We start from the raw sequence: 16,467 nt of genomic DNA on the forward strand, positions 1-16,467 counted from the left end.
CCCTATTTCTTTGAATGGGGATAGGGGAGAGATATGAACTATGATAAGGGAAATATATTGCAAATTTTTGTTAACTCGCATGGTATAAACCTATTGATTACAGTTGTTCATTTCTAGATTTTAATGATTATTTGTCTAACTTATTATAATTTCTTTAGACTTTTAATACAGGCAGGCTATGATGTTAATATTAAAGATTATGATGGCTGGACACCTCTCCATGCTGCAGCTCACTGGGGTAAAGAAGAAGCATGTCGAATATTAGTGGACAATCTGTGTGATATGGAGATGGTCAACAAAGTGGTAGGCCTTTTAAATGTATTTTAAATTTTAGAAATATAATTTTAGTCTTAAAAATATTACAAGAATAAATTACATAATTGTATTAATTTTTTACTAACTGTAAAACAAATTTTTTCAATTATTGATTTTTATTATTAATTGTTTATGTCTTTTTCAGCTACCTATGAGGTGGTTTTGGCCTTATTCTGCAAAGAGAAAATTATTACTCTTTCAGTAATCATATTACCATACATATGGAATAGATTGGGGTACTTCAGTTGAAATTATGTTCTTAAGAATTCATAACTTTGGAAAACTTTGCATCTCTATAAGAATGTTTTCTTCTGTTATCATATTTATGAATTGGAACACATATAGAAGTGTGTTTCTAATTCTTCTCACCTTATAGACCTATTAGCTTGCTTATAGTAGCTTTTTAAGTGACGTGGATAGTAAGTTATCAGATTTATTATTAGATTAGATTTTTCTCCTCTGCTCCCTTTCAGGTACCATCAGTTACCAGTGTCACCATTATTCTTACTAGTTCCCTCCCACTCCATGTCAGTAAATTATAAGGATCATTTACCAATAGTTGCAGAGCTCAAAACATATTTTTTTCTAGTGAGCCTAATTATCCTTGACTTCCATGAAATATCCCTTATATATGGCATTTCATAGGCTAGTATAGGTTCCTAAAATGATCTCATCTTTTATTCAGATGTGCACATCTAATTCTTTTGTTTCCATTAAATATGGATGCTGGTGCTGATTTCTCTAGTAACTGCGTTTTCTAATTGGGGCTCTGCAAAGGGAAGAGATACACCACATGCCCAATATTTTCCCACACATAAGTGTTTAGAGCTTAAGGATAGTAGTGCGGATTCATTTCCTAGTTGCTGACATAAAGGGATAAAGAAGCCCTCTGAATGTCTTTGCTCTTTCTATAGTATTTCATATATGTATTTATAAATGTATTTTAAGTAAGAAATATGCAGGCAAGAAAATCATAGGAAGTGGTGAAAATCTTTAGGAAAGTTAAGATAAAAAATGTTCTACAATGATTCATCTATAACTATAGATTTGCCCTTAGAAATAATTGTCTTCAATCTAAATATTTTTTAAAACTTGATAATTTGCTGTCTATTTTTAAAATTATAACAGTTTTCTGTTCTGTAATCAGCATTAGAAAATGAGTAAATATTGATACTATTTAATTTTAAGTTAAAGGACAGCTAATTTTAGCTTTGACAATTCATATTCCTCTCTAGCAGTTGGAATTTTTCTGAAGAAATTAGCAGAAGAATATCTGTTACCTTCTGATCTTTATTCTGCATTTCTGTCTCCCAAATTGTGTCCCCTACAGGCTACTTGTCCACTGGCATGGGCAGTGCTAATACTGGTTTATTCAGTGATAGTGGCTTTCAGATAAGGACCAGAAGAGAGAAGCTTATTACTTGAAATGATTTTCCAAAAAGATTATATTACTTCCTACTTTAAACATGTTGTTTTGCTAATGAAACATACATAATATATAGTATGTATGAGAAAAATTATTTTATCTTTCATCTGTTTTATCATTGTCTAACTCCTATGCCATACAATTCATAATTATGCTCTAGGAAAAAAACTACATAAAATCATTTTGGCCCTAGCCTGTGAATCTTCAGTTGGTTGGAGCATCGTCTTGTGCACCAAAGGGTCGTGGGTTCGATTCTGGGTCAGGACACATACCCAGTTGGGTTGTAGGTTCAATCCCCAATTGGGAGCATGTACTTGAGGCAACAGATCAATGTTCCTCTCTCTCCCTATCCCATGCTCTCTCTCTCAAATCAGTAAAAAACATTAAAAAATCATTTTGCTTTATCTTTTATTTCTGTATTACTATATTAGAAGTTCCTTGAGTCATCCTATATTTTAATACCTATCTCTTCCTTTTATTTTTATTTTTTTAATTATATTTTTATTGATTTCAGAGAGAGGAAGGAAGAGGGGGAGAGATAGAAACATCAATGATGAGAGACTCGTCATTGATCGGCTGCCCCCTGCATGCCCCCACCTGGGAATGTAGCCCACAACCTGGGTATGTGCCCTAGGTGGGAATCAAACCACAATCTCCTGGATCCTAGGTCAATGCTCAGCTGCTGAGCCATGCCCGGCCAGGCTTATCTCCTGATTTTAGCACTTTAGTGCATCTTTATGTGATCTTGAAAGACTTGTGCCTCATAATTCCTTAGAATATTTCGGTTTTCAACTTGTTTTAGGGTAGTGCTGTCCTTTTAACAACTGCATGAAGTTATCTGAATTTTGCAGATTAAGGAACATGATCAGAGAAATAGAATAATTTTCATAAAGCCCTAATAATTGTTTCCTTTTAGTCTGCTAAGTTTTCTGCAACTTTTGTTAGTTTTTGAGTTCTCGTATATTTTATTTTTCCTGATACTAACTCATAAATTGTAAAAATATGGTTTGTAAATTTTTATTAAAATATGATTTTTCTTTTAAAATATCAAGATTTAATAGCAAGAGGCTACATAGTACACATAGCATTTTGAGGGCCTTTGTGGCATAAATATATCCTAATACAAGCTTTTTTTTAGGATTCTATAGTAATGGAAGATATTTTTATAAACTTCCAATTTTTAATTTTATAATTTTGCCTATGTGACTTAGGCTGTCTCTGTTTTCATTGGCTACATTTTAAAGTAACATGTCATAATTCATATTCAATCAAAACAAATTAGTCTTGATTATGGAAGCCTGCCTATATGAATTTATCTTGTCATTTGATACTTTCTTCAGTACTTGTAAATTAAAATTTTTTACTAAATTTCTTTTTTAAACGATATCAAGAAATGTGGTTGAGGTACTTTCAGAGTTTAGATAAATTCTTTACTAATAGAACACATAATTTGGGGAAATGTATAATATAGAAAATGTAATAAATCATATCATAGAAAGCTTGAAAGTTTTTCTACATGAAAATGGAGAAAATGTGCTAAAGTTACAGTAGTATTTAGAAATTTTAGTCTTGTTCCTTTAGTTTATTTGCTAACTCTAAACACATTTGCTATCATTTTAACTTTAAATTATGATATCAATTTTAAATTGAAAGATTTTTATTTTGTTTCCTTAACTAATTAAAAGAATTATTTTACTAGAATGTACCCAAATACTAGCTCTTTTAAAATATTAACTAAAGTGCCCTTATAGTTGGAATTTTTCTCTAAATGCGGTATTACAGTCATTGGTAGAGAACTTTTTAACTTTGTAGATGTCATAATGAAGATTTAAATGAATAACAAAACTGCAACTGTTATTAATGGACAAGGGTTTTTTTCCCTGATTCTATCTGAGCTGTTATTTTCTGTAAAGACAATGGAAGAATAGAGACAAAGATTCTGTTCCCACTTTCTTTTCATTACCTGCATGACTTAGGCAAATACCATACACTCAGAACCTGAGTTTCCTCATCTGTACAGTGGGAACCATAATAATGTATGTCCTGACTACTTCACTGGTTGTTGTAAAGATGAAGAGAGATCATACCAGCAAAGGAAATTCAGTTAGAACAAGTGAGGAAGGAAGAATGAAGAGACTGTGCAGTTAAACAGCGGCTCTAAGGTGGCTTTTGTAATTTACAGATGTATCAAACTGATTTTTTTAAGCAGTGATTTTTTTAAAAAATAGTTTTCTTGATTTATTCTCTTCTACCTCAGCATTTTGTGCCCTCCTCAGTAGTTTCCTGGTTGCTTTGAGTGACTGCTTATATGCCCTACTTCATTAGTACCCCATTAATGAAGCATAGCAGCCTTATAGTAGTTAAAATTGGTTAGGCTTCATAACTGTCCTAGCAATTGTTTAAAGAGCATGGTTAAGTTACTGAGTTAAGTTAATGGGTGTGCTTTTCTGAAATTAGAAACTTTTCTGTGTTTGTAGCCTACATTTTACTCTAGTTTTTATTCTCTATCAGCTGCTGTTTTACGAAGTAGACTCGTTTATTAAGGGAGAAAGTAAAAAGAAAGGTTAGTAAGGTGATCCTGTTTCTTATTCTTATAAAGGAAAATTCCTTGGTTACGAAAATACCGCATCGCATTTAATTGCTGCTAAAATTTTATTACAATTTTTAAAAAATGTTCAAGGTGTATTTTATTTATGAGAAGGGATAATAAATGCTTAAAAGAATACTTAAAAGAAGCCAGTAAGATATTTCCATATAATAACATGATCTTGAACAGTTTGTTTAGCAAGTACAGCATGTGTAATATTATAGAATTAATCATACAAAGAGAGTATGATATAGCAAAAATGGGATTAACATGTATTGCTAATCTCAAAATCCCCTCCTAATTTTGAGCCAGTTATTTTTGTCTCAAAGCCCTTTATTCTTCAGGAATTTAATACTTAGCATTTAATACTCAAGGTGGAAATGGGGAAAAGAGGTTTATTAAAGCTAAAACATTTGGACTAGGTGGGAAGGATAGATTGTCTCTTAATTTCTTACTGGGAAGACTTTCTAACAAGAAAAGGCAGATATAAAAGTGTTTTTCAATCTTGTAAATTTTAAATACATACATTGCCCTATTTGATAAAGAAGCATTTTATGTACTTTTAAAATATATGTTGTATACCATATCTTTTATTTTATAAACAGACAATGGAAAAACTAGCTCAAATGTTTAAGTAGCTTATATTTCATTTTATAGTGTTGGGAAATGTAATTGATATATGAGTAGATGCCAGGATTCTCATATTGGAACAGAATTGAGGGTTGTAGTTTTGTTTGTTTTTAAATGGAAGAATTTGTGTGATTTTAAAAGTCGTTATCTACCCATTTGGCTTTGTTGTAAATATGAGACACCTGTTACGAAAGAAATTTTAATTTCCTTTCAGAGTGATTTCTAGTGGAAAAAAGTTAAATGTTTTTTGAGAAAGGATCATACACTGGCTAACATATAGGGTAGAATATGTTATAAATATGAACTTTTTGGCATTTTGGAAACTTGTAACAGAGGGTTATTATAAGGACTAATGCAGGCAGCAGGGAAAATTCTTCCTGTGTTTGGTTACCAACTCTTTTAAGTTTTCTTTTCCACACTGAATAAAAATACACTGACAGATGTTCATCTGGATTAATTTTTTAAACTAAGCCATACTTGTGGCAGGCTGCACTTTAAGCAGTTTTTTAGAAATATATTTTTTAATTGTATTACTCTAAGAAATTAGTTAATTTTTGTAGAGGTATCAAAAAGTAATAAGGCCTCCAAAGGTTAAACATGGAGTTAACATATCACCCAGTAATTCCACTCATAAACTATACACCCAAGAAAATGAAAACAGATGTCCAAACAAAAACTTGTACACAAATGTTCACAGAAGTTATTATTCATTGTATGTAGCATAAAACAGAAGCAAATATTCATCAACTCATGAGTAGCTTAGCAAATGTGTGTCATGCAATGGAATATTATTCAGTGATAAAAAGAAATGAAGTATCGATACATGATAAAGCATGGATGGACCTTGAAAAACTTATGCAAAGTGGAAAAAGCTAGTCACAAAGGATCACGTATTGTATGATTCCATTTATATGAAATGCCCAGAATAGGCAAATCCAAGGTAACAGAAAGTACATTAGTGGTTGGCTCAGGCTAGGAGAGATGAGTAAGTGGAGAGATGACTGCTAATGGGTATATCCTTTCTTTTTGGGGTAATCAAAATGTTCTAAAGTTAATTGTGTTGATAGTTGTAAAACTATGAATGTACTAAAAACATGAATTGTATACTTTAAATGGGTAATTTTTATGGTATATGAATTATATCTAAATAAAGTTGTTACGCAAAAGGAAAGGTGTATCAGCTAATTCTCTTTCACATGGTTTTTTCATATATCTCCTTTGAGTAATGTGTACTATGTATTATAACTACCATAAAATAGTTATCTAACTTTTTTTCTGTATAATTACACAGAATCACCAGAGGCATTTTGTAATTTATTGACTTTTTACCGTTACCACCCCCCTTGTCTCCTACCTAGGGCCAGACAGCCTTTGATGTAGCAGATGAAGACATTTTAGGATATTTAGAAGAGTTGCAAAAGAAACAAAATCTGGTATGTTTGATGACTGTCTAAAAATTATCTACATTAGGGTATTTCCTTAATAGCTTTGACTTTCAGATAGGTAAAAAAAATATTCCTGTGATGTTTTCTACTTTGGCCATCAAACTAAAATGATAGGGACAAGAAAATAAAGGAGTGGTAGTGGTGTTTTGCCTGTGTGTTGCTTATCCCCATTCTTCTAAACTCCCCTTCACAAAATGAATACTCTTATAATGTATATGTCCTGAAGAATATACATGTTCTTCTAATTTCATAAGAAAGTTTGCTTCAAAAGTAGAGGCTATAAAATCTCAGATTTCTCAAATAGCAAACCCTAGATAAGCAAGGAGTGATGTAACTAGAAAACAGATTTTTAAATAAAATATTATCAGACATCCTAAGTGGTGATTGGATCTTGACTTTTTAGTGAACTAAAGTTGAGAGGGATCTAAAAGAGTCCAACTTAGTCCTTCATGGAGTTTTTTAACTGTCTAAACTTTTTCTTTATCCAAGCCCTTTTCTTTTCGGGTACAGCTTAAATATTTTCTTTGTTTTATTTTGTTTAGTGTTTGGAAAACTACTTTGTTATTATTTTCAATTTTGTGTTTTATTAATGTTATCTTAATAGTATTTCTATTTTCCTTTGCGTAACTTTTATGAAGCTGCATAGTGAAAAACGGGAGAAGAAATCTCCACTAATTGAATCAACAGCCAATATGGACAATAATCAGTCACAGAAGACCTTTAAAAAGTAAGTAAAATATTAAAGTAGATTTTGTTATTGTTATGAATGAGTTGGCATGATGGTCACAGGCATGATTGTTAGATTTTGTAGATCTGGGGGAAAATTAATGTATTTTGACCTTTTGTGCATATAATTGTTTGAAAGCTATTTTCCTTTCACAGCAAAGAGACACTGATTATTGAGCCAGAGAAAAATGCATCCCGTATTGAATCTCTGGAACAAGAAAAGGTTGATGATGAAGAAGAAGGAAAGAAAGATGAATCTAGCTGCTCTAGTGAAGAAGATGAGGAAGATGACTCAGAATCAGAAGCTGAAACAGGTAAAATTTGAAGGATAAAAGGATTTTCTATTTTTTGTTTTGGTGTTAAGTAAGCTGCGAGAACAGGCTTTAATTTTGAAACTTTTCAGACTGATTTGCTACTTTTTTGGATACCTACCAAGCCAGTAAATTACCTTCCAGGGAGTATAGTTGTGATGTTTTGTTTTCTCATTACATGGAATCTCTTTTTCACCTCTGTCTCTTTATGACCTTTTTAGGTTTGAAGGTGAAAAGATTTCTAAGTCTCTCTTAGGATGGCGTAGATAGGATATAAATGAGTTTCCAGCAATCCAAGAATGTTCCTGCTATTTTCTGAGGCCCAAAAGTCCAGAAGCAGGTCCCAGCAGCATCCCAAAAATTACCTTAGAAATAGTAAAAATTTAGAAAGTTGGGGATGAGTCAAGATACTTTCCTGTGGGAATATAGGGAAATTTACTTTGAGAAATTTTAGAGATAAAGAATAGTATAATAGAAATTCATATTCCAGCTACCAAGACTTAATAGTGGACGTTTAGCTATATTTGCTTTAAATTTTTCTTTTAATAAAATTAAAACAGCACAGTTGTCTTCTTTATATACCCTAGTCTACTTCCCTTTCCTCTCTTTCCAAAGACAGTCACTATCATGAGTTTTTCTGTAATCTTCTAGTCCATTTTTATACTCTTATCTTACACATACATTCAGAAATAATCCATAGTAATTATACGGTTGTTTTGTGTTTTTGTTTTTATACCTTAGGAGTTGTTATGCAACTTGCTTTTTTACTCAAAAGTTGTATTATTTAGATTTGTTCATATCTGTTTCTTTATCTTTGTAACTTACCCCTTTAGTTGCTGTATAATATTCATTAAATGCATCCATTTCCCTTCTGATAAATATTTACCTTATTCTCAATATTTTGTTGTTGCAAATAATGCTGCAGTGATCATTTGTGTAAATGCCTCCTTGTATATAAGCACAAAAGATTCTCTAATAGAATTATTAGTCACATTTTCTTTTTATTTTATTTTGTTAATTTAATTTTAAATTTTTACTAAATTTATTGGGGTGGCATTGGTTAATAGGATCCCATAGGTTTCAAGGGTAGATTTTTATGATAAATGATGTGTATATTGCACTTGGTGCCCACCACCCAAAGTCAGATCTTCTGTCACCGTATATTAGTCACATTTTGAATTTTCATAGATGCTACCAAATTGTTTTATCAGCGCTGCCATAACAATTTACATTCTTTTCCTTTATAGTATCAAGGATATTGTTTCTGCGTTTTTTCCTCTCATACACATTTTTATAGATTTACCAAATTGCTTTTATTAACATTTATTTTCTTATTCTATATCAGTTAATCTCTCAGAACTTCTGAATAACATGAGATTCCAGTATTGCCATCACTGAATTGCATAACCTGGTGTTTTAACATAACTTTATCAGAAAAAAATATACCATTTCCAATAAGATTTTTGTTCAGTGGAAGACCTGTCATTATCAAAACCAGTTTGGTGGTCATTGGTAAACACACAATAGAGCCCTAGAATTTCTTAGACTACCTATTTGTCCTCTAGAAACAACAATAACAGTTTTGAATTAAATTTTACTTTTATTCAGCGAAATATTTCATATAACAGAATGGAAGAAGCTAAAGTTTACCAAATAAACACATGTCGAGGAACATAAGTTTCCCATTAAAAACAAGATGTTGCTTAAACAGATACAGGCTAGCTTTGTTGTGAGGTGTTTTGGATATGTTTTGGATTCCCTTATTTTATTTTATGTTTTTTTGAGAGAGATTACTAATTGTACAAGTAAATTATTTTTCAGTATTTTTGATATATGTAAATAGCTAGATTCTAGTCACTTAGGGCCTTAATTTTTTTTATTTATTGCTGTCACATTGCTGGTCAGGTGAGTCAGTATATATCCTTTGTGTTGGTGAGACAGTAATATCGCTAAAATTGGAAGCTGAAGCAACAGGTAATTATTGAATGTTATAATTTATTTCTATAACATGCTAATTAAAATATTTCTAATTATCAAAACAAATTGTGTGAGAATCAGCATGCACAGTGTTTTAAGAACACACACTGATTAATGCATGTAATTTTAGGTGTGGGTAGTATATTTAACCTTACATTTTTCTGTGAAATTATGATAATATCTGCTTTATATGGGTACTATATAGCAATCAATTGCTTTATAATGTGTTGGCTTTCATATAATAATTGTATAAAATTCTTTACTGCTCATTTAAATATGATCAATATTCATGCTTACCTGGTATCAATCATCACTTCGGTTACATTTGTGCTATTTCCCATGTTCGAGATGAAATACTATCATTGAAATTTAAATTGTCTCAGATACTTTTCTAAGTACTTAACGTTATTTTTGTGTCGTTAATCTCTTCCTTATGCAACATGTCTTGGCCCCCAATCTATAGTAAAATACATAATTAAACTGTATGCACATTTGCACAAGAAAGCCAGGACTAGCATCGAGATCTCCTAACTCATGTGTCAAGTCTTTTACTACTTACAAAGTAGAATTTAAGAACTGTAAGTCCAGGCATCTCACAGAGATTTTTACTATCTATTTTTTAAATCGGCCCCTTCTGTACAATTTAGTGTTCAATGGTAGGCACTGGGGAGCTATTTAAAACAAACAAAAGACAGATTTAGGCCTGTCTTGCCACTGACTAACAATTCTCCTGACCTCTTTTGGTTGAAATTTCCTTGCTTGTGAAATAAGAAATGGACTAAATGATCTGGATAATTCTTTAAACTCTACTATTCTATAAATATAAATAGAACTAATTACCATCAAATTGTATTGTATTAGTTCCTTGTTAGGGGCTTAAGCATACCAGTTACTCTCTGCTTAGTTTCTCACTGAGCTAACTTTAAATGTTCCTCTGAAGCATTGTACTATGATAATTTTGTTCTTCCTGTTGCTGATAGTTGTGCCAGGAAAATTTGACTCTGTCTCAAGAATTAATCCATGTAAATGCTGTGTGGTTCTTTCTCCCTCTTTTAATATCAACAAGGCTTTATCATACTTTATTTGGCAAGCTTAAGAAAGCATCCATTTCCCTGTAGAGCTACAGCTTGATTTGACAATTTCTAAACTTTCTTTTTTCTACTTTTTGTATGGTTATTTTTTTTAAAAAACTCTTTGACGTAAAATAACTATTTTGCTGAATTTTCTTTCATAAATCATTTACCAAACCAGTTTTTAAATTGGTGTTCTTTTCATAAATCAGATGAAAATAGGAACTTAACCAAAAATTTAATTTCCTTTCAAATAGTTTATAAATTTGAGAGGTAGCTGAGAAATGAGAAAAGGGAGGCATACTTTTGACTTTAGGTTTTTTTTTCCATTAGGACTTGGAAAATTTTCATTCTTTGTTAAAATCAAATGGCTAGAAGGGCTTCAGCTATATTAATAATGTTTATTTACTTTAGTTGGATAGTGGACATCTGGGATTTGTTTCATTATTATTCTTAAACCAAACATAAATGTTTACATACATGAATATACATTCTTTGGTGTATATATTTCACTGATATGAAACAGAATTTTAAACCAAAAGAAAACAGGGAGAAAAGGAAAAAATAAAATGAGAGAAAATCTGTTGGACTTTATTATTTATCTCTTCTACTAGACACGTAAGCTCTTTGCAGTTAAGATAGTTTCTTTTCATCGACTGATACATTCCCAGTACCTAGGACAGTACTGGAAATATGGAGACAATACATATTTGTTGAATTACTCTCTCCATTTAAGCGGATTGTTTTCCAGGAAGATGGTCTAATTAGGTTATACATTATTCATATTTAACTGTGCTTATAGGCTTAGCTTCTCTTGAAGGAAAAGATGTATTACTTAACAGTGAAAATAAATTTTATTAGACTGAGTCTAGCTGATTTAGTTTATTTGAAAACCTAATGTTATAATAGTTTTTAAATGTGACAGTTTGCCCATGTCCTTTGGTATAGTTTGAGATACACTTTTTACCTTATTAACATCTTATGGATGTTTTTGTAGTCACAAATTGAAGTGAATGAATCATTGCAAATTCATATTGTTGGTGGGATGTCTATACTTGCCCTGAAGATAGGGCTTTTTAAATATTGTCAACTTAAAAAGTGTAACAGCATATAGTAATGATAAGGTGGAAGATTTCTTTGGAAAACTGATTATCTAAAGGAGAGAGAAAGATAGTATAATGAAAATGAGTATCTCATAGAGCTTTAAAAGCACGATACTTCTTCTTCAAAGTATAGAAGGATACCTATCCTACCTCATTTTGAAACTAGATAAAATGACCTTTGATCATTTGGAAAGTAAACTTTTCTAGTTCATTTATAAATTGCAGTTAATATAAAGATTTAAATTATGTATGACCTTTTTGGTAAAAGCCAGTCTGACTTAATTGTTCAAACACAGTCTGAATTTTTTCTAGCATCAGATCTATTTTTCTAATATTTTCAAAAATCTTTTTCTAAGCGATTCATTATCAGTTGGAAATTGTCTTGATACATTGTGAAAAGAGTTTTAACCTGATCTTATGCCCATTTAACTATAGACTTTTTAGAGGTGAAAAGGCATGCTCTGTGACATTGAAGCATACCTTTATTAGGAATCTAAGCTGATTATTGACAGAAAGCACTTTTAGATTTCCTGGAATAAAGAAGATTCATCAGTTTTAGGTATATAAGTTGTTTATACATTAGAAAATACACAGCTCTTGTAATTTTTTTAGTTACATTGTATTTATGCATTCAAGTTTTAAATATTAATTTAAGAGACTTCTTAAATTTCCAGTGTTAAAAGTGCAAAAGTAAGATTCTGTTTATGCTTTTTATTTTTTGAAGCTTTGTTGTGTTTCTTCATATTATTTTATTTAGGTTAGCATACATACTGAAACATTTCTAGAAACTCCTTAAAAATTTTACTTGTTTAAAGGGATGATAATAATAGTGGGAGAAGACTTTGAATTAATAAAACCTTAAAACAAATAGAATATAAATTTTTATTATTCCAGCCATTGAAACCAAGTTCATATAGAATCTTAACTCTTAATCTTCTTTTTTTCTTCTTTTTTTTTTAATTAAAATAGATAAGACAAAGCCCATGGCTTCTGTAACTAATGCCAATACTTCTAGTACACAAGCAGCTCCTGTAGCTGTTACAACACCTACTGTGTCATCTGGTCAGGCAACACCTACATCACCTATAAAAAAGGTAAGCCTAAATTGCATTTGCTAAAAATACATATCTTCTATTTAAGTACCATTGGGGCTAAAGTATTAAGACAGTTCTCAGTTTTTATAGTTTATTCCAAAAATATCTAAGGTTTAAAAATAAGAATATATTTTTCTTTCTTTAATTTGATCAGATTTCTGAATCATATTATATTATAGTCATATTATATTCATTATGCTTTTTGCAGTTGATACTATAGTTGATAGATATCAGAAATAAACGGTAGAATGATTAAAATTTTCATATGAAAATTAATCATGGTAGTTTTTATTTCAGTTAAAACTTCGAGAAACACAGATTTTCAAAACTCTTTTATCTCTGTTAAGTAAAGGTGCATTTTGATAATTTCACATGAGCATTAAGTTAAGCACGAGTCAATGCGAAAACTAGAATCTAGATTTTCTAACTCAATACAAAGCACCACGCATGCAAGTATGGCATACCAGTAAGAGCGTGATCTTTGAAGACAAACCAGAGATTAGCTCTGACCCCACCTGTTGTAAGTTTATGCCTTGAGTGAGTTACTATCTTCCTTATCTGTCAAAAAAGAAAAAAAAAGATAAAAACAATTAAGTAAGTTAACATTAAAGTTTTAGTTGAGAGAGCCTGGCTAGTGACAAAATGTTAGTGTCATTCCTTCCTCCCTTACTCTGTTCTCCATGTGTTCTCTGTCCTTGCTTCCTTTTCTCCACCAAACTGCTTTTTAACTAGTGTGTTGATATTTTTAAACTTTCTTTTTCCCTGCTTCTCTAAAACCTCCACTTCTTTAAACCCAAATTAAAGATTAATTAAGAGTTCTATGTTACTGTTTTTTTTACCTACTTGTCTCTTTTTAAAGGCTTCTTTTCCACCAGCCCTTATCTTTAAGGAACATACTCATGCCTCTTTCTGTATGTACACACAAACCCACAATGCACAGACTTACACACATACCTTTTTTTTTTTTTTTTTTTTGCTAAACCATTTAAGAATTGGTTGCAGTCAATATAACACTTGACCTCTAAATACTTGAGTATGTGTCTCATAGTACAAAGTCATTATCTTTCACTCCCACACTAAAATTATCATACTTAGGAAATTTAACTTTGATATAATACTATTATCTATGTTCAATAATACACAGAACATACTCAAGATTTTTCCAATTTCCCTTTGGTTATAGTTACATCTTTCTAACTGTTTGGTTGTTTTTTATTTTGTTTTGTTTTTCAAATCAAGGGTGCACTCGGAGATTGTATATTTTTTGTCATGTCTCTGCCTTTGGATTTATTTTGTTACTTGTCTGACATTATTTGGTTTGCTTGGGTTTGAGGACTGATGTTAAATCCCTATAATGTTTCTATCACGGTGTCAGTCTTGCTACTGTTTGGACTTGGCTCCAAGTGGTCAAAATATGAATCTTTTAAAATCATAAAGTAGAGAATTTTTTTTTAATCTATACTCTTTGTAATAAGCCTCTTCTAAAACTTTTTCTAAGGAAATCAATAATGTGAATTCTTAGTGGTAAAAATCTATGGATTTCATTGGTACAGCTTGAGTATCAGGAAAGTATATGAGTGAGTAGTTGTCTTAACCTTCTATAGTCTAGAACTGAGGGCTTCTTGAATCAGCTAGATCCCATGTTCATATGATTATAATTATATATGCTTTAAAGTGGAATTTTCCAGAAGCAGCCTGTCTGCAGAATTTGGTTATCATGCCATACATAACAGGTGTCACCACAAGCTACTTTAACTATTTAATCCTAGAACCCCTATATACTTCTTCAATGAATGCTAAACTTTAGCTCTTTTGATTTATTATCTGTTAGAACTTGGATTATCAAAAATTTCCAAAAAGCTCCATCTCCTTGGAATAGTTGGCCAATAACCTGGCTGTCATTCTTTTGAGTATTTAGCTAAGCCATGTCTTTCTTACCACAGATAAACAATGACAGTAAACTACTTGTGATCAATTATGTTTTTCTCAAGCATAGTCCTACATTTATGGCAATTTACTTCTTGATTTATGCCAACTATCTTAATTGAAAGCAAACGCTTAATAACTCTGTTAGATTAGTGAACTAATAACCTGTTTGCTTATAAAATTCTTATTCAGAATTACTTTTGATTTTTGTAATTAAATTGATCTAATCTAATTTGAAGATTATATTATTTCAGTCTTTGTTTTTTAAGGTTTTCTAGCCAAATTTTATTCAAAGCAATAAAGTCATGGTGTACAAAAAATTTGAAGTGTTACCTTAATGGATGGAGCAACATTTTATCATTATTGTATGACTTTTTTTTTTTTTTAATGTATCTTTATTGATTTCAGATAGAGGAAAGGAGAGGGAGAGAGAGAGATAGAAACATCAATGATGAGAGAGTCATTGATCAGCTGCCTCCTGCACACCCCCGACTGGGGATCCAGCCCGTAACCCAGGCATGTGCCCTGATGGGGAACCGAACCCTGATCGCTTGGATCCTAGGTCAATGCTCAACCGCTGAACCATGCCTGGACTGGCTATTGTATGACTTTTAAGCCTCTTATTATGTTCACTACTACTTTATGTACTTCAGTGTTTTTTTAAATATGTATTTTTATTGATTTCAGAAAGAGTATGAGAGAGGGAGAGAGAGAGAGAGAAATACCGATGAGAGTGAGTTACTGATTGGGTGCCTCCTGCATGCCTCCTACTGGGGATCAACCCGCATCCCAGGCATGTGCCCTGACTGGGAATCGAACCTCGATCTCCTGGTTCATGGGGTCCACACTCAACCACTGAGTCACACCACCTGGACTATGTACTTCAATTTAGCGTTATAGTTTTTCTTAAGTTTGTTTCAAGATTTTTTCTGTAACTTAGAGACCTAAGAGATACAAATTTTCTTACATGAGTTGTTAATTTGTAAATACATCCTTAAAGATTTTACAGTTGTGGGTTCTGTCTATTTTTAGATTCCCACTCAGTACTCTGCTTCTGATATTTAGACAAAGTTACCTTAAGCTCTTTAGTTTCCTCCACCTGTCCATAAACTACAGCCAGCCTTCACACACGCATGGGCTTATGACAAGAAATAGATCACAAACCAGGAAGCTCTAAAACAGTATTAAATATCATTTGTATTCCATAATAACTGGGGGTGACTACAGGGAAACATGGATGTATTTATTTTAAGTGATCTTCCCTTAAGGTCTCAACTTCTTGAGCTAAAAATAAAGAATTGTTTCTGTAGCAATGAGATCGGGCCTATGAGTTGTGCAAATGTTAGCTATAAAACCATTAGTTTGATTTTATTATTTAAAATTTTAACTAACAATAAACTTATATCGCTCTATAGTCAAAATAAATATTGTTGGTATCTCTGAAAAAGATTACCTACTCTGCTGTATGCACATAGATTTCAGTAAGTGTAAACTATTTTTCTTTACAAAGCAGTAAAAATTAGAATTTTCTTGGTATTAAATGTTTTAGTTAATTGAATCTAATTATTAAGCATAATCATAATAAAATACTGTGTGCTTTCAGTGTATGAAGTATGCCAATAAAAGTGTACAAATGTAGAATTATAGTTAAAAATGGAAGAAATATTTGATTTCAGGTAATGGAATTAGGACATTTGAGATAAACTTGAAGTATGAGTAGGCAGTATTTCAGCCAAACAGAGAAGGGAGGTTTGTGCAGTTAGTTGAAAACAATGTGAGCCAAGTAGGGATAATGTGGAGTATTTTGCATGAAAAATGAGTTGTATAGTTTGATTGACTTATAGGGTGCATATAGAA

At 31.5% G+C, this 16,467-nt stretch overlaps 1 protein-coding gene across 4 annotated transcripts in view; it reads left to right on the forward strand.

Annotated features, from left to right (window-relative positions):
* Nucleotides 1–16,467, forward strand: part of PPP1R12A (protein phosphatase 1 regulatory subunit 12A) — a 129,236-nt gene that overhangs the window by 75,094 nt on the left and 37,675 nt on the right. For all 4 annotated transcript variants that reach the window (XM_087814522.1, XM_016199419.2, XM_087814521.1 and 1 more), the window contains exons 5-9: nt 159–303; nt 6,317–6,391; nt 7,042–7,130; nt 7,286–7,443; nt 12,560–12,684. In XM_087814522.1, coding sequence (XP_087670648.1) covers nt 159–303; nt 6,317–6,391; nt 7,042–7,130; nt 7,286–7,443; nt 12,560–12,684 — 592 coding nt within the window. The remainder of the gene's footprint in view (nt 1–158; nt 304–6,316; nt 6,392–7,041; nt 7,131–7,285; nt 7,444–12,559; nt 12,685–16,467) is intronic.

This window comes from Miniopterus natalensis, chromosome 2 (genome assembly GCF_054644295.1).
Source record: "Miniopterus natalensis isolate mMinNat1 chromosome 2, mMinNat1.hap1, whole genome shotgun sequence".
Lineage (NCBI taxonomy): Eukaryota > Metazoa > Chordata > Mammalia > Chiroptera > Miniopteridae > Miniopterus > Miniopterus natalensis.